A 23,851-nucleotide genomic window follows, 5' to 3' on the forward strand; every position below is an offset into this window, starting at 1 on the left:
GCTCATTTCATGACCACTAGTGGGAAAAGCAGTGGTAAAGAAAATGACAAAAAAAAAAAAAAGAAAAAAAGATTTTGAGGTGTAATGCTTGTAAATGTTACATTATGATTTATGATGTAAAAGTGTATACAAAAATATAAAAATTAATTCCAAATACATTTTAGATATTTTCTAGAGAATCCTTTTTCCTTTCTCCCACTTTACTGTTTAAAAAATCTGAAATTTGGTAAAAAGAGGGTCTTCAAAGGTTCCACTTCCCAATGTAATGAAATGCCAAATGTGATTGAAATTACCAGGAAATGGTTAACCCTTTTCTGAAGTGGTTATTTTGAATAAGCATTATCTTAATTTGTTACTCAAAAAAAGTATCTTGCGGGGGGCCTGGGTAGCTCAGCAAGTAAAGACACTGAATACCACACCTGGAGTCACAAGTTCGAATCCAGGGTGTACTGAGTGACTCCAGTCACCAATTGGCCCAGTGCTAGGGTGGGTAGAGTCACGATGGGTTAACCTCTTTGTGGTCGCTATAATGTGGTTCTCGCTCTCAGTGGGGTGCATGGTACTTTGTGAAGCCTCCACACGCGCTAGGTCTCTGCTGTAACACGCTCAACAAGCCACGTGATAAGATGCACTGATTGACAGTCACAGACGTGGAGGCAACTGAGATTTGTCCTCTGCCACCCGGATTGAGGCGAGTCACTACGCCACCATGTGGACTTAGAGCACATTGGGAATTGGGCATTCCAAATTGGGGAGAAAAGGAGAGAATTTTTCTTTTGCATAAGCTGATAGATTTTAACTTAAAACTATTATACCTAAATGTGCACAATTTCACTATAACCCCTCTGGGGGCCTTTTATCCGAAGTGTGTATAACATCATTACAACTGATTTTATGATGTACATAGACTACTTATAAATAATTATTAATGATACATTGATGAATTCTATTTATCAAAGGCATTTTCCTCTTACTTGTAAATAAATGTCTCCATTTTTACCATTTTTAATATTCTTTCTTCACTTATTTATCTTTTTAAACTTTAGATGTATCTATTTGTAAATTTAAATGTATATATATATATATATATATATATATATATACCTGCATTTCACATATATTTCTCTAATATTTATTGTATTGTTTATATACTGTATATCTTCACATCAGTAATCTTCAATTAACATAAAAAAAAACATGGATCCCTTTCAATTCAGTTCACTCGACATTGCTGTAAGCACTATGGGAAGTCTTTCTTAGACAACCTAATTTAAATCCTTATACAATCCTGCCAATCCTCTGATTGGCAATGGTGTTTGAACCCCACCCATTTAGGCACGTAGTTGGCCTATATAGCGGGTGCTCAATCACCATTTCTTCAGAATTGTTTTCCTTCAAGACTCTGAACATTGTCTTCGTCTTGGAACCCTCTCTGCTTCGCCGTCGAGATACACTTACAGGGGACGGAACTTCTCAGCAAGATGTGAACAGGATGACTCGTCGCCTGTACTCAATGCCTGCAGCGAGATACTTGCAGCTCCCCTGTGTGTTCCGGTGAAGAGTTCTCCAAATCGCCGTCGAAGACGCTCTCGGTGAACGGGTTCTTCGCTTCAGATGCTCATTGTTGATCAACGTGGCGCATCAGTGAAATACCTACCCGCTTCCCACAGCACTCAGGTTGGAGTTACTGTATCCTTTTATACAATATTACTTAAGAGCTTCTTGCATGAGACTTGTCTTTTTAAAGATGTAGTTCTGCAAGTGTTCCCTATGTGAATGACACATCCTGCCGCCTGATGAGCACTTGAGCTGTATTCGCTGCCTGGGCTGCACCCATGCTGAAGCAGCTCTCATGTAGACAGACTGTCCTCACCGTGAGGGCATGAATCTCTGGATGTTAAGCTCTAGGATCAACCTCATTCTGAGGGAAGAGCCAGCCTCCCACGCCCTCCCACCCGCCTCTTCTGTGTTAAGTCCCAAGGGACCACATGAGGAGGCACGGCGGGGCCACAAGGTTGAGATTCGAGGAGGATCTCGTGCTGGCGCAAGCCTGCGAGCCCCCCAAACTTCCGATCAAACATCCTTACCTGTGCAGCTAGACGCAAAGGGCATCTCCAGTATGAGGGTCAGTCTCTCCGCATCGCTCCTGACATCTCTCCCGTAGTCTGAGCAGCAAGGAGAGCTTTTAACCCAATCTGCGCTGAACTTATTAAGAAGGGCATTCATTTCCAAATGAACTTCCCTGCCATGTTATTTTTCAAGGTGAACGGCTTGGTTTACACACCGAACAGCCACAACATTAAAACCACCTGCCTAATATTGTGTATGTCCCCCTCGTGCCACCAAAACTGCTCTGACCCAAATCTCAGAATAGCATTCTGAGATGCTATTCTTCTCACCACAATTGTACAGAGCAGTTATCTGAGTTACCATAGACTTTGTCAGTTCGAACCAGTCTCTCTCATCAACAAGGCATTTCTATCCACAGAACTGCCGCTTACTGGATGTTTTTTGTTTTTGGCACGATTTGGAGTAAATTTTAGAGACTGTTGTGCGTGTAAATCCCAGGAGATCAGCAGTTACAGAAATACTCAAACCAGCCCATCTGGAACCAACAATCATCCAAGTCAAGTCAAGTCATTTTTATTTGTATAGCACCTTTCACAACACACATCGAAGCAGCTTTACAGAAAATCATGCATTAACAGAAAACCATAATATCTATAAAGACTTAGAGTCATCATTGTGTAGTTTGGTTAAATACAATTATGAAGTGTGTATAAAAATAAATAATTAAATAATAATTGTATTTAGAAACCCAGTTAGCAAGCTGAAGGCGACTGTGGCAAGGAACACAAAACTCCATAAGATGTTGTTTAATGGAGAAAAATAACCTTGGGAGAAACCAGGCTCACTGTGGTGGCCAGTTCCCCTCTGGCTAACAGTATGAATATAATGTCAATATAACTTATTTATGTGCAGTTTAAGTCATGGTTTAAAATGATTAAACTAAGTAAGTGTTAATGGCCAGTGTTTATACAAAGATTTTGAAAGAACTGTAAGATTAATGACTAATGTCTTTGAAGTTCATCCTGAATTAACTGCAGAAGTTCATATAGTTGCATTGTCCTTTGTTAGTTTGTTAGCAATTTATTGATAGTCTATGTATTCCATTTTAAGAGTGTAGTCCATAATTAGACCAAGGTGATGCAGGCCGAGATCAGTGAGGTGCTTCGCAGTTCAACCGGCCAGTAATTTCGGTAAGGTCTATCCTAAGTCCAAGGTTCAGACAATGGCATATGATGTATCCCATGTCTTATGGTTGGAGTTGGCATCAGTTCATCCTCTGAGGTCCATCGTAATAGAGTGAAGTGATGTCTGGCTGGCACCGGCTGCATTTTGTTGTCATCACTCAGAGACATGAAGCAGTGGAGTCCGATACCAAGTAGGAATGGAGCTGGATCCGGCTGGTCCTAGTGACCTCGGGATAGGAGTCCCAAGGTTGAGACATGGCCTGCCAGAGTTTTGCGATCGTAATGAACGTGATGGAATATAGCGTGGTAGAAGGTCACTTAAGTACTGTGGAGCTAGATCATTCAAAGCTTTATATGTAGTTAACAGAATTTTTAAATTAATATGAAATTTAACAGGTAGCCAATGTAACGATGATAAAATGGGGCTAAAATGATTATATTTCTTAGTTCTAGTCAGCACTCTGGCTGCTGCATTTTGAACCAATTGAAGTATATTTATTGAACTTGCAGGACATTCTCACAGTAATGTATTACAATAATCTAGTCCTGAGGTCATGAATGCATGAATTAGTTTTTTGGCATTAGCATCAGAGAGCATGTGTCGTAAATTAGCAATATTTCTTAGGTGGAAGAATGCTGTTCTACAAACATTGGAAATTAGATTTTCAAAGGACAGATTGGTATCAAATATAACACCTAAGTTCTTTGCTGTAGAAGACAACATAACAGTACATTCATTGAGAGTCAATTTATCTTTTAGCGGCTTATTTTTAGAGGTTTTAGGTCCAATAACTAGTACCTTTGTTTTGTCGGAATTGGGTAGAAGGAAATTTCTGGCCATCCAGTCTTTGATTTCATTGATATACTCTAGTAATTTGGAGAATTGTGAAATTTTGTCATGTTTTGAAGAAATATAAAGTTGGGTATCGTCGGCATAATAGTGGAAACTTATTCCATGATTCATGATATCTCCCAGGGGAAGCATGTATAAGGAGAAAAGCAGAGACCCTAAAACTGATCCCTGTGGCACTCCATCCTTAACTTTTTGTTTTATATTGGTCTATATTTAGCCAATTCTCCAGGATCAAGTTGTGGCATCTTAATAAGCGGTTTGATAACTGCCATGTTTCTTGGGACATGTCCTAAGGATAGCGAGGAGTTAATATTATTAAGAAGAGGTTCTGAGATTACAAGGGATACCAGTTTTAAGAGCTTAGATGGTATTGGATCTAACATACATGTTGTGGCATTTGATGTTTCGATAAGTTTTGTTAGCTCTTCATGAACGTTTTTTTTCTTCAAGTTTGACCTTAATCACATTTTTTTCTAAATGATTTAGTGAGGGGTTTGTGTTTGGTAGTTCGGGGAACAGACACAGTGTCTATATGATATCTTGGTGATACAGTCTCTATGTGTTGTAGTTTATGTGACCTGTGTGACGTCTCAAGGCAGCTAGCAGGATTAGCCAGTTCGTATGCTTCCTGACCTGGGCCCCAGTTAGTCAAATACCATCCCTAATAAGACTATGAGCCAAATTACTAGAGAGGAGAGTGGCACCTTCCCTGGAGGGATGGAGTCAATCTCTCTTTAGCAGGTCAGTTCTACCCCAAAAACTCTTCCAATTGTCTATAAATCCTATGCTATTCTCCAGACACCACTCAGACATCCAGCAACACTAATCTACTATAAACGTCATCACCATGACAAGCAGGGAGGGGGCCAGAGCATATTACAGTGTCTGACATATTACAAACTCACACATCTCTAAAATTATCTCTAGTGATCTCCAATTGACACGAATAACAATTTTAGAAAATCTACGTTTAGAATTAGCCAGCACTTGTAAATTTTATCTGATGTCAGATGTTCTGGTACCCGAAATGCATTTAACAATAGTGGCTGGAGTCTCTATTTCCACATTCCTTACATCACCTATGACCAAGGCTCTTTCAACATGATTCTCAGTGGGTGCATCACTGAGTGGGGAGAATCGATTGGAAACCCTAACAGGAACGGAAGAGTGGTGTCGCTTTGCTGAGTGAGTATGCCACCGAGACATCACCCAGACGCCCTGCTGCGGGGGCTCTAGAGCCGGAACCAAAGTGTGTGTGTTGCTCGCTGTACTACCCTCATCCGAAACAGTATCTACCAGCTTCTCTTTCTCACTGACCTCCACTAGCATTCAGATGCAGGTCTCTAACACATTAAACTTCTCCGTCAGCCTAATTCCTTACATTTATCACATGTGAATCCCTCACTGCTGACGGAAGAAGCTATAGTAAACATGTGGCAAGTAATGCAGGAAGCAATAATATGAGCGGATGCCATGACTTACCGCAATTGTTTGTTGTTGTTGGTTGTTCCTGAGCAGCGAGGGTTTGAGATCGATGTGAATCCCTCATGCAATTGTTTGTTGTTATGGTTGTTCTTGATAAGCAGTGCTTTGAGATCGATGCAATAATCCGTGTAACACAGAAGAGAAAACGGGTGCGTGCTGTAAAATGCACGCAGTTTAATCGTGATAAAAATAGAAAGCGGATGCACAAGGAAAAATGCACGAAGTCGAATTGCGATATGAGAATAATGCGGGGAAAACCTGATGCGTGCTGAAAAATGGCAGAGATTAAAAGCTGAAATCAGATAGATAAGCGATGCTAAATAAACTAGCAGGCTACAAACACAGACTTGAGCTAGGTGCCAGCAGCAACAGGAAGTGACATCAACCCCAAGAAAAATATATATATCTATTTTTTTTTTTTTTTTTTTTTAAATTTCATGTGATGTCCAGAGACAGTAAAAAAGTCAAAAGCACTATTCAGATGGCAATTGTTTCTCAGGGTGATGTATGTAAAAGTACATTTTCATGGCTCCTCTGTGATAAAACTCATGCATTCGGATGACAATTAAATCACGTGGGATGAGCGAGACTTTTTGTCGATCACATGATTGCAGTTGCGCTTGTTATATGTTAAATTCAACAATCCAAAAACTTTATCCTCTGTACTTGCATTTAAGTATGCTTGGAATTATGCTAAAGTGAAAATTTCTTTAAAGCATGAGGGACATTTACAGTGTACATGTTCACTTATGGAGTAAGCCAAAATTCTTGCGAAGAGCAATTAAACGAATCAAGAAACTGTAGGTACAAAGCTGTTTATCAACGCAGCCAAATAAATCTGTCAATGGGGTGCATGTTTCGTCACCCGCATCACCTCAGTTGCGCCGCTTGCACGCTCTCTCCTAAGTGCATGCAAAGAGATATAGAAGGACAGTAAAGATAGTTCAAATAAAATTTGAGGAGCTATGGTCTTATGTTTTATCTATCAAAATGACGGACATCATTTGGAATTATCTGTAAGTGTTTAAAAAGTGGAAGAGGTGGAAATTAAACATTTTAAATAAGATAGACATTAACCCGGCAACTTTTCTGGGACTACTCAACCTGTATAAATGAGTAGTCATGCAAGCTCTATGTATAAATGTATTTAGTAAAAGTTTATACATTAAAATGTGATATATTACAAATGTATTAGGCCTACATTGCTGCCATAATAATGGACCATTTCAAAAGTTTATAGGATCTGGCTCTCATTTTCGTTCCCTTCTACTTAAGAGTTCCTACTCACTATGATGGAGCGGCGACGTAATTGTATTATTGTGAATTATTAAAAAAAATTCTGTTACACAATCCTTCAACTGTCCATTACCACCAGAGCTGTTACCACGCGTAGCGCAAACATACAGCACTTAGCAGTTGTCAAAAAGGATTTCCAAAACGGCTTTTGGATTATAAACTCAGAGATGTGGATTTGGACGGTAATTAAATTACCACACGAACTTGGTGTTTGTCAAAAAACAGTAGGTAATTTGGCCTGGTATTTTCTCGCAGGAGGTGGAAGAAAAACACAGACATTTCGTATTCGGACGGCAATAAAATCACTGTAAATCCCTGTAAATGCTGGAATTACCTCATGTCCCCATGTAAAATAATTGCCGTCCGAATAGGCCTACAGTCTCATTAAAAGCCGAAATTACTGAAAAACTAAACGTTGGCATGGCTAGTGCGAAATAGTATTTTATTGTTATTTCTTTAAAAAAAAAAATAAGCAGTGAAACAGTTGTTTTAAAATATGATTCATATTTAAAAATGCTTTTGTCCATCAAATCAAAGTCGTTGTGTAACCAACATGTAGGTAGCCATTTTGTTGTTTATGCTGAACACAAAAACCATAAAACAGAGTGTCACATATTCCCTGTTTTTGTATTGACTTTTATGTTGAAATTTTGTGTAGTTCCCATGTTTCTGTTTCCTGTTAGTTTGTAGTCCTTTTGTAGTTTCATTTTATGATTGGTTTTCCCCGATTGTTTCCACAGGTGTTCCTCGTTCCCTTGTTTGTCCCTGTGTATTTAAGCCCTTGTTTTCCCTGTTTCCTTTGTCAGTCTTCACATGTATTGTCATGTTCTGTACAGTACTGGGTTCCCTGCGTTTTGTTTGTTTTCTTTCTTATTCTGAGTTACTTTGTTCATCTTTTGTTTCTATTAAAGGCTGCATTTAGATCCTCCATCTTAGCCTGCCGTGTTACACAGAGCAGACACCTTTAGACCCTCAAGACTGAGGGTGAAGTTTTAAAAAACATTACATCTTGGACAACCTTATTTGTCAGTGAGACATAAGTAGTGTCTCTGTGTGAAGTCCAATATGCCATTCTAACAACAGTCTTTGATCTCATTTAACATAACATGGTATCACATTAAACTCTAATGATGACGTGCAAGAGCAGCACTGCAGTTCACGCCTGACTAAGGTCAGGGGCTGAATAAGGTGAATACAAACATATCTTTTTTCTGATTGTATGGGAAAGTTTCTCAATGCAGTCATTTTTCACTCATAACAGTAGCTGGGTTTCCATCCGCGTATTCTTCGTGACTTGACTTATGTGCATTTTGGGATGTTGCATAAAAACTGATGGATTGAAACACCAAGATGTGAAAATCCATAGCCGTCACAGAATTTGCAGAGCAAATAAGTCAAATAAAAACTTGAACTGTGCTGAAGAGCAGGTTTCTTGATACTTTTGAAAAATATATTTTAGATCTTCAAGGCAAAGACACATAGTGCTCCCAGAACTGGCACGCTGTCACTCCCAGACATGAGACAAAGTTCTGTACTGTTTTGTTTGCATGCTTTAAACTGTGAGTATTTTATTAATAAAATGGTCACATTGGCTACAGTTTCTCCGGAAGTGGCAATTTAGTTCTTTTGAACACATGGGATGGAAACGCAGCTTTATTTGCACATTGTTTTTGCGATTCTATGGTTTTTCGCATATATTAAATTTGCAAATTGGATGGAAACATAGCTAATGTGAGAGCGCCCTATGTCTGCTTGTATGAGTAATATGTCATAATGTTTCACAGCTGTTCAAACGCTTATCAAATTGTAGCATTTAAATAAATACAAAGTTTTCCAACTGAATAGACTAAATATTGAATGAAACAAATGACAGTAATATGCAAAGTAATCTCATCAGTAATAAAAAAAACTTGAAAGTAACTATTTTGATTACCAACTATTTAAATTGTAACTGTAGTGGAATACAGTTACTCACATTTTGTGTTTTAAATATGTAATGCCATTACATGTATTCTGTTACTCCCCAACCCTGTTTATTGGATAGTTAATAAACTTTTGATTTAATTACTTTGAACAAAACTGAAAATGAAAAAGGGATTCAGGGATTCTCATTAGCTACATACTGTAAATGTGCAACATTTAAAAATGATTAAATATTAGATAAAATTACCTCAAATTCAAACTTTTTGCATGCAATGATCTCATGGATCAGCAATATTTTGCAGTGTATTGTGACAAACAGTTGCTAATGAAAGTAATGTGGTAGTTTTTGTTGCGGTTTAGTGTTTTGGGAGAAAATAAAATCAAAAGTGCCTTTAGCCCCTTTGTACCCTACATAACACACGTGTAGCCTATTAAGAAACTATTGTTAACTAGTCTACTGGATAATGCATTTGCAAAATTAATAGTAATGCCAGTTAAAGTCTTCAGTACACTGTAAAAAAAAAATCCATATATACGGTAAAAATACAGTAACATGTACGGTAAAAAAATTATAATATATTTAACAAGACAATACTTTTTATGTAAAAAGTATCATTTTACCATATAATAAACTGTGAAAATGTATATTATGTTTAACAAGAGAATATATGTTTTTTACGGTAAACTATTGTTAAAATCCCAGAAGTCCCTACATGACCCATCACATTCATTATATTTTATGGGAATAGTTATGTTTCTTCTTCTTTTTTTTTTTTATATCAGTTATGTACATTAGGTATTCTATGATATATTTTATGTAGTTTAGTTAAAGGGATCATGAAGTGCTATTCTTTATCATTTTATTATCTTCCCTGAGGTCCAGTGATAATGTTTTAAAAGTTTTTGCACCAAAACAGTTACAATTTAGTAATATATGATCATTTCTCACCCTGTTTTTGGCCCTCTGTTTGAAACGCTCGGTTTTGGCCTAAGCGCCTCCTTAAAACTTCAACGTAAACGCCCACTGTTATGACTGGCTAACATCATGCAGCCCCTCAAATTCAGCAAACTCAATCGGAAGAATATTATAAAACAAAATATTAGGGTTTACACATAACACACATCCAACACATTGCATCTGAATATACTAAACTGTTCATCTCAAGCACAACGTTTAACACTCAGCACCATAATCTATCAAACAGTCATGACATTTGAAATATTCATGAATGAAATGCTTTACTTACGTTTTTGAAGTGTTTTTAACTACCCCATCCTTCAATAATAGTTCTTTGCAAAGCTTGAATCGTATAATGACGGTTCACAAACAATCGACACTGACATGAGCCAAAAAACAAACAAACACATCAATGTCCAAAGCACAGTAAAATTACGCACACACATACTGAATGCGCACTGAGGTACACATCGCCGGAAACACACTGAAACGGTCAAAGACGTCCATCATCAAAGATGTCCTATGTTTACATACACCAACAATTAAAAATGCTGCAGATGGGTGAAAGAACGCGTCCATGATGCTTTTGTGCTCAATGCAACAAAAGGCAGCTGAATGAAAGAGAATTGCTTCACCCTTTCAGAGTTGTAACTTTTAACTTTTAAAAGCGCGAGATAAATAGCAGTGGACAAAGGGTCTGTGTAGTTAGTTCATATACAAAAATAATTTTAAAAATGTCCAGATGGGTCCCCTTAGGTGTTATGTTAGGAATAGTTAGCCAAGGAAGGCCTGCTTTCTTGAACTGAACTGCGCGCCAGTGGGCAAGGCCAAGGGTACGATGACGCATGTTGTGGGATGTGTAAATACAAATGTGTCATGATGTCACGAACAGACAAAACAAGATGCTTAGCAGGGTGGCAAATAAAAAGGCTCTTTTTAGACTGGGGAGGAAGTTTTGAGTTCTGAAATTTACAGTATGTTTTTATAGTAGATACCTCATATGTCTACATATCAAGGAAAATGTGATTCTCCATTTCATGACACCTTTAATGTTTACTGCTTTATTTTAGTGTCACATGTGTTACCCTGATGGTGTTTTGTGTTTGTGTGAGTGACACTGTTCACTGTCGCTACATGTGTATTAACTATTGCCAGGCCACAGGGCCAATTGGGCCGTTTCCCATGGGCCTCTAAATCCAAGCGCCCTTGAGCTCTAAACTATTTGTAAAAAAAATTATAAATCCATGTAAATGTCAGCCTTTGTTCAGCCGAATGCGTGCTTAACTACAGCAGCACGAGCGCAGGCACTCGAGTGCACGCTCAGGAAATCTGTGCACAGGTGCGGCGCGTTTATTTGAAAGACTACAGAGAATAGCCTTTAATTCACAAAATGCTTCTAAACACAGAGATAGGGTGCAGTTTACCCTGGCTGAGTACAATGCTGATGGTTAAAATTAATTTGTTACTGTATATAAGCAACAGAATTTGTGCAACAAAATATGGAGGACTTTAAAATGTTTAGACAAAGTCCTGCATGTATTACATTTTTAATGAAAAATCAAAGATGCCTTAATAGACCTACAATGTGCACGGTAACCTTTTGGAATATTTGGTTAACTGCGTTCACAAACAGTTATTCTCTTATTTGTCAGGACCCAGGAATAAAGAATGTTTATTGCCATGATTGTGTCAAACAAACTCAAATTAGCAGGGAATAAAGATCTTTTTTGACACTGACACATGCAGAGAAAAAGCTAGATGCAGCACAACGAATGGTGTTCTTTTCTTTTCTTTGTTCTTTCTAACTTAACACAGCGTCTAAAAAAATGTGGCCATCCGGCGCAGGACGCTGAAAAGAACTCGCATAATTGAAAAACTTTCCTGAACCTGGCCCAGAACATGAGGATTTGTCGGGTTCTATCGGACTCAGGTGGGGTTGAAGACTTGTAGACACTTGTAGAATAACCGAATAGAAATTTAGGTATTTGAATACAGGCACGTCTAACAGTTAACTGAATTTCGAACATCCGTGCACATCCCTATTACTAACGCATGTTCTTGGTTCGGTTCTTAATACAGAAGTACATATAATTCGCTGTGTAAGATATTGCTCATGTTTTTCACTGTAATCATTACTTGAAAATTTATTTTTGAAAAATCCAACCAAATCTGCCAAGTGTCCTGTAGAGCGCATAGAGGTGAATGTATTCACGGAACTAGTGTCATGCATTATTATTATGACTGGGCATGGGGGGCCTTCATGGATGTAATGATGAGTCAATAGAGTTGAGATCCATGTGCAGCTTTAATAAAAATAAATGTAGAAATACAAACAGGTAGGGGTCAATCACCAGCAACAGTAATATCCAAGGTAATCCAGAGGGGTAGTCAATAAACAGGCAAGAGGTCAGGGCAGGCAGCAGACAATCACAGGTTATATCCAGGTAAACAAGGTAGTAATAGTAGGCAGGCAGCAATGGGTCAAAACAGGGTAAAAAGTCCAGGGTCATACACAGTAAATACAATAATACTCAAATAACGCTCAGAGATGTCAGCCAGGGCAAAACAAGGCTTCGCAATGATAGCGAGTGAGAGTGAGACTTAAGTAGCAGAGTAGATGAGGAGGTGAGTAAGTAATCAGTGCCATGTACGGGGATTATGGGAAATGGAGTTCGGACTGTGAAAGTCAATATTCAGGTGATGGAGCCCTCAGGTGGTGAACGGAAGGAACTACAGAGGCGGGATTTGTGACAATGGTGTACTGGCCCATGGGCCTCTCAGTTCTTAATCTGTCCTTGGCTATTGCTCTTGGAAGGACCACTCTTGATGAACTTTAAGTCATCATGTGGCCTTTTTTAACTAGTTAATATGTTTATTAACAATACATTTTAATGTGAAAAGAAGACTTTTATAGTTCCAGAAGGTTAGTATGTGACATTTATATCATTAATAATATAAACGGTATATAACCGTAAAATATACAGTACGGCCATCAAAATTACATCCTGTAAAGCCTGAAACATGGTCACCGTATTTTTTATAGTACATTTCTGGCAACCATAGCTGCAGGTATTTTACAGTAAATTGTAGAAAAGTGTAGAAAAGAAGCCAGTTCTCTCTCTTTTTCCTGTTCTGCATATCGCGGCCCCTTCGGCATACAGGGTTGGGAAGGTTACTTTTGAAATGTATTCCACTACAGATTACAGAATACATGCTGTAAAATGTCATTTGTAACGTATTCCGTTGGATTACTGAAGGTCAGTAACGTATTCTAAATACTTTGGATTACTTCTTCAGCACTGGTAGATTTTTTCACTTGTTTTGACTTTAAAAACTCTGCCAGTACAGTGAGACAAAATACACATGTTAAAAATACATTCTCTGAAAAACCTAAATATCTTATGCAGTGTTGTTTCTAAAACAAGATAAATCAAACTGATCTTGTTTTAAGGATTTTTAGATATTTTTACAGGAAAACAATACAAAAATAATTATCAAGAATACGATTTTTGCCCTAATATCAAAGGTCTTACTAGAAAAAAATTAAATTATGATCTAACCTGAATTTTCTTGATAAAAAAATATGATTGTGCCGGGTAACATGTGCATGTAAAATGGCTAGAAATTGCATTTTAGCTTAGCGTAAAGCTGACAATTTACACAAAGTTTATTTCTATTTCTTCTGCTCCAAACTTACTTCAAACTTACTTATCTGTCTGCTCGTATGAATATAACATAAGAAAGTGTTTCACCTCTGTTCAAATGCACTTTGAATCGCATCATTTATATGTATAAATGTTTTCCATCTGAAAGGACTAAATATTAAATGAAACAAATGACAATAAAATGCAAAGTAATCTCTTCAGTAATCAAAATACTATTTGAATGTAACTGTATTCTACATACCAATGATTTAAATTGTAACTGTAGTGGAATACAGTTACTTATATTTTGTATTTTAACTACATATTCCCGTTACATGTATTCCGTTACTCCCCAACCCTCAGCCAATCATGTGGCAAATCTTGCAGATACGGATCAGGAGCTTCAGTTAATGTCATAACATCAACCATCAGAATGGGGAAGGAATGTGATGTCAGTGATTTGGACCATGGCATGATTGTTGGTGCCTGATGGGCTGGTTTGTGTATTTCAGTAACTGCTGATCTCCTAGGATTTTCAGGCACAACAGTCTCTAGAATTTACTCTATATGGTGCCCAAAACAAAACCATCCAGTGAGGGGCAGTTCTGCAGACGGAAATGCCTTGTTGATGAGAGAGGTCAACAGAGAATGGCCAGACTGGTTTGAACTGACAAAGTCTACAGTAACTCAGATAACCAATCTTTACAACTGTGGTGAGAAGAATAGCATTTTAGAATGCTATTCTGAGATGCGGGTTGGCACTGTTTTGGCGGTACAAGGGGGACCTACACAATATCATGCAGGTGATTTTAAAGTTGTGGCTGATCGGTGTATATATATATATATATATATATATATATATATATATATATATATATATATATATATATATTAGTATATGTATCATATAAAAACAATAAAACATATTTCAGTTGAAGCCATTTTCTGTCATGACCTTGTCTGGACTTCCTGTTCTTTTCTGTTGGTTTGCATAAAGTTGTCTTGTCGCTGTCCGTTCCGATCTCTGTCGCCAATGGTCACAACAGCTCGTGATGCCAGAAGTTGCTGTGCTCTCATTGAAAATGAATGGGATGATGTCACCGTCTCACACAATGACACTGGCAGTGTGAACGGGGCTTACGGGCGCATAAACACTAGGGCAGTGGTTCCCAAACTTATTACAGTTTCGAACCCCTCCAAACATTTAACATCCTTTAACGTACTCCCTCACTAATGCATAGATAACATTCACACAAGGTCTTTGAAAATGTCTATTTAACACACTCATCTTTGTAAAACAATTCCCTTATATTAAATATGTTATATTTTTACATGTTTTGTACCTTATATTAATCATATACATACTGAATAAATGGCTTACCGATTGAAATGGGTACGCTAGATATGATATAACTGCATAACTTGAAACTGCCCCCTCGCCGTGCCGCGGTACACAAGAATAGCATTCGGTTCTGTGCCTGGAATTGCGCATCACTGTAGGTACAGCATTGTCGGCCGACTTCGAGCATTGTGGTTAAGTATTTGTACAATTGCACGGTCAGCTCAAGGTGCTTTTTTATGTCATATTTGACACTGTTAGCAAGGTTGAGCTCATTTGCTGAAAAACATTATGCAACAATGTAAAAACAGGTATTTAGCGTGCTAGCAAATGTGAGTGAAAATGACTGCGTGAGAATGTGTACAGTTATTTGGCAGCACTGGATGTCTGACACCTGTCATCAAAGCTTATGAACTTATACCATCTGAATCAAAACTCCCTATGCATATAACCTTAAATACAAATTACATTTTAAACCACGAAATGAAAAAAAAAAATCGTGGATGATTGATATGTGCGAGTATGGTAAAACAGTGAAGTTTCAATTTTACTTGTGATCACTAAGCTATGTTACCTAGCAGTGTGCTGGGCTGGTGGAAAAAGTTTTTGGGTGATGCACGATGCATGAGTAAATGCATTTTTTTAACCACAAAAGATTCATTGCATATTTATCTTAACTTTATGACACAACCTTTTTTGTGTTTCTACACCAGAGGACACACAAAATAATCTTTGTCAGCGAGAAATACATGAACTGGGTTTGAATATTATTTTAGACTGTGATGAAATTAAAAGAACGGTAAATCTCAGAATGTTATTCCTGTACCCCCATTGTCACCTTACGTACCCCCAGGTTTACACATACCCCAGTTTGGGAAACACTGCACTAGGGAAAGCTCAGACGGAGCGTTTGATGCATGGGACTGTGAAAGCTCATTTTGAAAGGTGTGTACCACAGAGGGAAGTGAGATGGTTATTTAAAATCTTTTTGACAATGTACCAGTAAACACTGAAACTCTTCTCCAGACTCTCTCTCCACAGTCACTCACTTGATTGGGACAGGGTATGAATATACAGCCTGTATGAGTTTGTCTGCCATGTTTTTTCGATTTCACAGCGCAACTAGTCCCGCCTCTCCAGGATTCCAATTGGTCAACGGATGTGTACACCAGAGTGCGTTGCAGCAAAAGTTGAAACGTTCTCATCTTTTGGTCGCATGACAGGGCAATCGGAAACCCTTGCTTTTTCCCTCTGCGTCCTACTGACGCACCATGAAATCAATGCATTCACAGTGTTCTCTGACGTAGCATTAACTCAGTGTGTAGGCGACCTTAAGCTCATGAACGCACACAGGAGATCAACGGTCGGTGAATATTTTCACTAAATAATACATTAAATTTAGGTTTGTTTCTCAACAAACCTTATCGTATTCTTACGAAGAGGTGGTCACTCTAAATTGCCATTGTATGACATCACTGAGCACACATTTTTTTAACAATTTATCCCTTTGTGTTAAGAAATAGAAAAAGTCATAAGGGGTTATAACAACAAGAGGGGTGATTAACCAATGACTGAATTAAAATGTTTGGGTGAACTAATCCTTTAAGAATTACAGTTGCCGGTTCAATTCTTAACTCAATACATTTAGTTTGTAAAGTTAGTACTGTAAACCAACATAAAAATGTTTGTATCATTGATATAATTTGCACTATTGCATTCTGTGTTTGTGTGTGCATGTTTTGAGGTTGCAGCAAATATTTACCTTCACAGAGATTTGTAATGTTTTTTATATCCATTTTCCAGCTAACAGGGTTGCTATGGTTACAGATGATGGATTCCTTACTGCAGTTCAGGATGAGATTGTAGTTTTCATATGGTGTCAAATTCTCTGGAGAGCATCTGTTGTTTTGATAGGTAGAGCTAAGTATGAGATCATGACCTGTACAGATGAAGTTCACAGTACAAGTCCTGGACCAGTTTGAGACAAATGTCAGGATAGGAACCTCCACAGCATCTGAAACATGTTTAGAAGATTATATCCCACAAAAATAAAGCAGACAGGTTCATGAACTCTAAACAGAGCAACGTTCTGAATAAAATAACAATAACAGAATTATCTGCTGTAGTGGTTAAAGCTCAGGCTTTTGCAAATACTGTAACACTTAGCCCTTAGCCTGAATTCCTCCTGTAATAAGTGTTTTGCAAGTCATTTTACACAAAAGCATCTACTAAGTGATTACTTGCTCTGACCACAAATAATTTGATATAACTAGTCACACATTATTTCTCTTGTTTCAAGCTGTTGTTGGTCTGTGCATAGTTTTTATGTATGGAGCTATGTCTACCTGATCTGACCCTTAAAAATTACTTTCATTGATGTAAACCATTAAATGTAATGTAGTCAGATTTGTTCAGTAATATTACATTTTTTTTTTTTTTTTTACTTGAATATTACTACTGTAGATTCAGAGATGATGAATAGCAGATAACCTGATGATGGATCAAAATATTGCACAAGCTATTTTTAAGAGATAAACTGTTTCATTTTACTAGTTGTATATGATTGCAAATATGGCCATGGAAAACCTGGTAACTAAAAGGATTTTTATGATTCCAGGGTTGGAAATGAATATTTCAGGGAAAAGTTAATAAAGTATCTATGGTGAATATCAAGTTTTTCAGTTATGCTCAAGTCTGGAATATATAATCAATTATAGATTTCCCATTGTGAGTGAGCTGTGGTGCAGTAGATTGTGTGCACATGCTCAAGATATTCTGTATAAGCTGTTGGCTCACAGGGACCCAGGATAAAGTCTGAACTGGGTCATGTCCTGATTTTATTCTCTCTTTCCCTAACCCCTACTTTCCTGTCTATGCTCTGCTTTCCTCTAAAATAAAGCTAAATAGCCCTAAAATTTAATCTAAAAAAAAATAAATAAATAGATAACTTTCTTAAACAGAATACTTAACATTTAAATCAGACTCACCTATAACAGATACTTTAAATTCAGAAATGTTTCTGCTTTGCTTTCCAGGTGTTGTTGCCATGTAGACTCCACTGTCTGTCTTCTGCATGTTCTTCAGTGTTAGAGAGAATGTTTCAGTATTGAAATCCACTTTGTCCTCATAGGAGCTGTCACGAGTTAAATCATTATATTCTCTGAGATATGTAACTATTTTTTTTAATTTTTAATTTTTCCAGGATAAGGCACCAATCTTTGTTAGTTCACGTGCCGGTATATCCAGTGTAACAGAACTTCCTGTCTCCACAAACACAGAGATCACAGCACTGGACCCTGTAGAAAGAGATAGCTATCTGTTGATTTCAGTTTCTTAAACCCCTTTTTGATGAAATTAGATATCTGTTCATCTCGGTAGATTTCAATTCAGTCAAGTATGAACATGGCATCAGACAACTACAATGAAAATATTACATACAAATTTTGAAATGGAAAACCTTTCTTAAAGTGAAAATAGTTAATTGAGAAATGTAAGCCATTGAACACATCCACATTAATCACTGCTAAAAGGTAGGGAGAAGTTTAACATTTGTAGCTACATTGTGCCCTGCTTCTGTTTGTCACCCATTACTCCAACATTTCTTGTTACAGTAAACTGCATGAGAACTTAAAACACAAGATAATTGTTATAAATTACAAATATACTGTTTTAATCAGATCATTTTGTTAAGTATTATGTATTACAGCCTCCACTGACTTAGGGTAGCCTGTGATTAAAATGCAAATGTACTGCATCAAAATAATCCAGAAATGTAAATGTAAGCATAGTTCAATCGATTGAAGTCTCACACGTCATGGATTATGCATACTGTAGGTGTTGTTGGTTTGACACAGGCTTGAACAGAAGCCTCGGAGTCTAACATCACATCATTATTCGCATTTACATATTTGCCTTTTGATCTGCATCTTATGGCATTCGCCAGTCCCTAAACCTTTCAGTTGTCTAAGATTTCAAAGAGTTAAATGAGGTTTTCAATGAGGGTCTTTTCCTTTTCGGGTAAGCTCCACTCCCTTCTGTCATTGCTTCTGGCAGGATCCGACGGTTCAAGCAAATATCAGAGCGCTGAAACGTTGGACAGGGCTTACACTAAATGACACAAGTATTTCTAGGTTCTTATTAATCACAATAATCTCGAGTCTTTTCTAATAGAAATGTAAGCATAAACGTAGTTCTAGCAGGAAGATCTCTGGATTTATTCTATCAGACATCTCATCCAGTCACAACACAGCTTCTGCTTTATAATGCCACTCAAGTGTTTCTCATTGTTGCTTACTTCTGTTGTTTTCACCCCCCTCCACCCCATCAACACTAGTTTAGGTCCCGTCCTGGGCAGGGGTAAATTCCGCTCCCCTACCGTCATTGCTTCCGGCAGGATCCGACGGTTAAAGTAAGTATCAGATTGCTGAACTGTAGGACGGAGTTTACGCCAAATGATATAAGTATGTCTACGTTCGTATTAATCCCAATAATCTGAGTCTTTTCTGAACTAAACATTATACAATCAGCAACTTTGAAAGGCAAAAAAAAAATAAAAAAAAATAATAAAAAATAGAGAATCAATGCATAGGCCTACTGCTGAAAAAAATGCAGTATACAGTATATAGACAGTTTGGGAGTGTGTTAATATTTCACTCTGCACATAACCAAAGTTTAGAAAGCCTTGATCTCCTAACATTGGGCTAGAACAGAATTACAATTCTGGTGATATGGACCTCTGGCAGTAAGGAGGTGCTAGTACATGACCAGATGTCACATTATTATGTGAATAAATGTGTATAACGATATATTTATTGTACAATAGCTAATTAGGCTAACTCCCGCTTTCTTGTTAATGTTAATATTGATATTAAAGTAGTTGCCATATTTATAATTAAGAATATAGCATATGCTCACTTTTATTTTACATTTCTTCAGGTCTGTAAATTATTTGCCAATTTAATGGGGAGTCTCCCATTAAATAATAATAAAAAAAAGAAAACCTGGAGAACCAATTTTTTTGTGACTGCTGTGATATCAATCATATGAAAAGTATAATGCCTATGGTGGAGCAGTTGGGTTGTAAGGATTTGACCTCTAGTTCTGACCACCTAAACTTTGTTACAAAAAGGTTGTCTGTTTATAATGCAAGAAATTCGGCCAAAAGTTGTGAAAACAGCACATTATTCAAAAAGCACATTCAATTTACATTTAAAAAAAAACTAAAAAAAAAATGTAATTTTTAATGCGGCTAGCAGAAGTACAGGGATTACATGGTGCTGGTAACATACTGTATGTGTGATTGAGCAGAAAACAATCTCCCTTACCACATCACATTTTATCAGTTATTTATATTACATGCAGCCTTGCATCAGGAAGTATTGCTTTTACGAGACGTATCGAGGTAAAGACAACCTGAACCAATTTTACTCTACCTCTATAATGGAGATAAAAATAAAAAGGAATGGAAAACTGTATTGTCATCACATTTATTTAAAAAACAAATAATAATTTTAGTCACTCCATACAAGCACATGACAAAGAATCTGATTATATATGGAATCCTTATATGAACATTTATAAGGTTGTTTTAGATGTCACTTAAAAAATATATAAAAAATACCAGAAAACAAGAACTACATGTAGAAATTATTCAGTTATATTTTTTTAAAGTCTAATTTCACACTGCCCAACAAACATAGTTGTTTGGATTTGTTGGGTCAGTTTGTTAACCCTGTTGGTGTTTGTTGGAGCACTGTGAGCCAGCCTTTTTTTTTTAACCCACAAAAATTAATCGGTAAAAAGCCACAACATAGACTTAATAAGTTTAAATTATTTTCACATCTTGAAGTATACTCAGCAATATCTGAACACACTGTGCAATCATCGCTATAATTATAAGTAATTAATCATATAATGCCTTCATTTTTATTTTTTTATTTTTTACCTGTTTTGGAAATGAGGAGAAGAATGAAGACTAGATGATCTACTGCCATTGTCACAAGAAACATGTGAAAATGACTGCCGTTCCACGTTAACTTCCTAGTAGAAGAGGAAGTCCAGTGTCACACTGAACATTTCCTGACAAGGAACATCGAAGAGAAATCAGTAAAAAAAGCAATAAAAATCAAATAAAAAAAGACAGGATGATGAAAACCCAGTTAATAATAATACATTTTATTTGTAATGTGCCTTTTTTGTACTCTTTGTACTCAAAGCACTACAGTAAAGGGTTAAGGGTAGAAACATATTTGTCTTTTGCCAAAAAACATATCTCCATCTCAAGCCGGAACACTAACAGCATACATACAACTGAGTCACATGTCAGCACTTCACCACATCCTTTCTATTTCTCAGCTTCAGTTTTCAGACTACACTAACCACTCACAAACTTCACAAATTACACTTTATTACACAAGGTGGCAAATGGGTGGCGAGAGCAGAATAAGGGATGGCAACACCACTTATGTATGTATATATATATTAGTATATACACTCACCAGCCACTTTATTAGGTACACCTGTACACAGTGAAGGGCAGTAGCTACAAATAGTGAAGCTTAACTACATTTCTGAGTAGCCAGACGGAAGCTTCGCTAGTTTTTATATCAAGTAGCTTTTCAGTACCGAAGCTGTATTTTTGACAAGGTAGCAGTGTATCCTTGACAAAAGCCACACCGCTACATGATGCCTTGTACCCGGTGTTTACTATCACCAGTTTTTAATCAAAACTAAAGATGTCCAATCACAAATTATTCGCTCATTTGAGTCGGTTCTTTAAAATTAATTGGTCACACGTGATATGAAAGCAGTCTGAATCGGTTCGTGATTCAATCTGAATGCCTCTGAAAGCTTGTACGTAATCATTTGTGCGGGCTCTTACTTGCCAATAAGCTCACGGAGTATTTTATAACACGGAAAATAAAGATAACACTGGTTGCAGTGGACCTACAATCAATGGAAACGAAACCTGCAAATGCGTCCTATAGTTTGCCAGTGATAGGGTGACCATATACTGGGGGGGATAATAGGGTTCAAAACAGTGTTACTATGAATGCTAATAGACACTCTATTAGCATAACATAAATATATATAAATAAATCCCAACATTCTTTTGAATGTCCATGTTCTAAAATAAAATATTTGTTGCCATGAGTGTACCTTCATTTACTATTATTATTATTTTGAATGGCCATGGAAAATGAAGCAATGTGATAACAATTTTACCTGGTCGCAAAAAGTAGTCCGTTAATTTACCTGATGAACTTTCACCTTTTGTTGACCCTTTATTAGTGATGGGCATTCCGGCTCTTTTCAGTGAGCCGGTTCGTTCGGCTCAGCTCACCAAAAAGAGACGGCTCTTTGGCTCCCAAACAGCTCTTTAAAAAAAATTAAATGTTTTGTATTTTTTCAAGTCAAACAGTTTGCGATAGTTTGGCTATGACTGGTGTTAAAACAATTCTAATTAAATTATTAAATGAAATCATACTCTACCTTAACCACAATGTATTAAAAAATGCATTGGTTTGCATTTGCATTTAAAGTATAACTTTTTAATGTATATAAACAAAGTGCATATAAATCTAACCATTCAAAATGAATACAATCTGCATAATAGAATATTGCACCATATCAAAGAAAAATAAATAACAATTTACAAAATCCCACAAATTGAAATAAATGTAAAAAAAGAAAGATGCTATTACACATGTGCATTTAAAGTATAACTTTTTTAATGTATTGTAACACAGTTCAGTGGAAAGGAGAACAGGGAAGCGAGGTTTCCAGGTTGGCTCAAATAGTCTCGATGAAAAAAAAAATAAAAACAGAAATTAAAGACAAAACTGCCTAGTAATATGTTGCTGCAGTGGTGTAGTGGGTAAAGATTGATTAAATGTGTTTTTTCATGCGGATGACCCAGGATCGATTCCACTTTTTCCCACCCTTTCTCCAGTCTCCACTTTAAATATTTCCAGGTAAAATGAATCATGGTTTTACTATAGTAATATTTTTGTAACCATGTTTATAGGCAGAAGTCATAGTTTTAATGCAATTAACCATGGTGTTATTACAGTTATATGGTGTTAATATAGTAACCATGTTTAATTTTGTGGTTACTATGATTTGACTACAAAATACCATCTTGATACTATGATTAATGTAGTAAAATCATGGTTCATTTTTGTAAGGGAAGGTTGGGGTTAGGTTCAGGGGTAGGGGTTGGTGTATGGACTCTGTGGGACTCTAAATAAGCACAATAAACATTCTGCAATGATGCCCCTATACTGTATGCTTGTATTTACTGTAATTAGGGGTGCAAACAGTACCTGCCAAACAAAACTCCCTTTGTGTTCCACGAAAGACAGAAAATCATATTGGTTTTAAACAACATGAGTTTATGTAAATGATGACAGAATTTTCAGTTTAACCCTAAAAGTTTAGTCTTGAGTAAGGTAACAGAATTCTCTGAAAGGAGTTGAATACAGCACAAGAATGCTGTTTTGTTGAGTGATATTTTGTTGAGTCTAGAGTGATATTTCCTAACGAGAGTATGCTGCTCATAATCATACAAGTCTTGCTTTCCAGAGAACTACGAAGAACAATTCTCGGCTGTCACAGTTAATGACCTTTTGAGCTATATTTTGGTGCCACTGTGTGTTATTGCAGTATTATTCATTTTGGGCTTTCTCTTCAGGAAGCATAAAAAAGGTATGCCCATCTGATCTCATCTCAAGAACATGACTAGATCTCATTCTGCTTTACATTTACATTGTCCCCTGTATTCTTAGAAAAGGTTCTTAAGCACTTTTTTTAGTTGTTATATTTATACACATAACACACACAGATGATCATTGCACAGATTTAGTAGCTCCTTAGACAGTTTGTTTTATTTGAAACACAATCATTCTAATTTTTAAGAATGCAGATAATGACACATACTGACTAAATATATATGTCTGAAAATGTATGAAAGATTGTGCAAATTATTATTTATGCTAGGTTTATGCTCTTTTTTTTATGTCATTATCTACACTCAGTGTCACACTGAAGGTCTCACACCTGAAATTTGATCGGCCCATCACGTCTACTTGTTTTGTTGAA

The 23,851-nt window shown here is 36.8% G+C and overlaps 1 protein-coding gene and 1 pseudogene across 4 annotated transcripts in view; one reads left to right on the top strand and one right to left on the bottom strand.

Annotated features, from left to right (window-relative positions):
* Nucleotides 1-23,851, top strand: part of LOC127442077 (SLAM family member 9-like) — a 284,700-nt gene that overhangs the window by 247,615 nt on the left and 13,234 nt on the right. For all 4 annotated transcript variants that reach the window (XM_051699822.1, XM_051699823.1, XM_051699821.1 and 1 more), the window contains exon 4: nucleotides 23,336-23,458. In XM_051699822.1, the coding sequence (XP_051555782.1) occupies nucleotides 23,336-23,458 (123 nt within the window). The remainder of the gene's footprint in view (nucleotides 1-23,335; nucleotides 23,459-23,851) is intronic.
* On the bottom strand, nucleotides 13,465-20,768 carry LOC127442083 (uncharacterized; annotated as a pseudogene).

The sequence above is a fragment of the Myxocyprinus asiaticus genome, chromosome 6 (genome assembly GCF_019703515.2).
Source record: "Myxocyprinus asiaticus isolate MX2 ecotype Aquarium Trade chromosome 6, UBuf_Myxa_2, whole genome shotgun sequence".
Taxonomy (NCBI): domain Eukaryota; kingdom Metazoa; phylum Chordata; class Actinopteri; order Cypriniformes; family Catostomidae; genus Myxocyprinus; species Myxocyprinus asiaticus.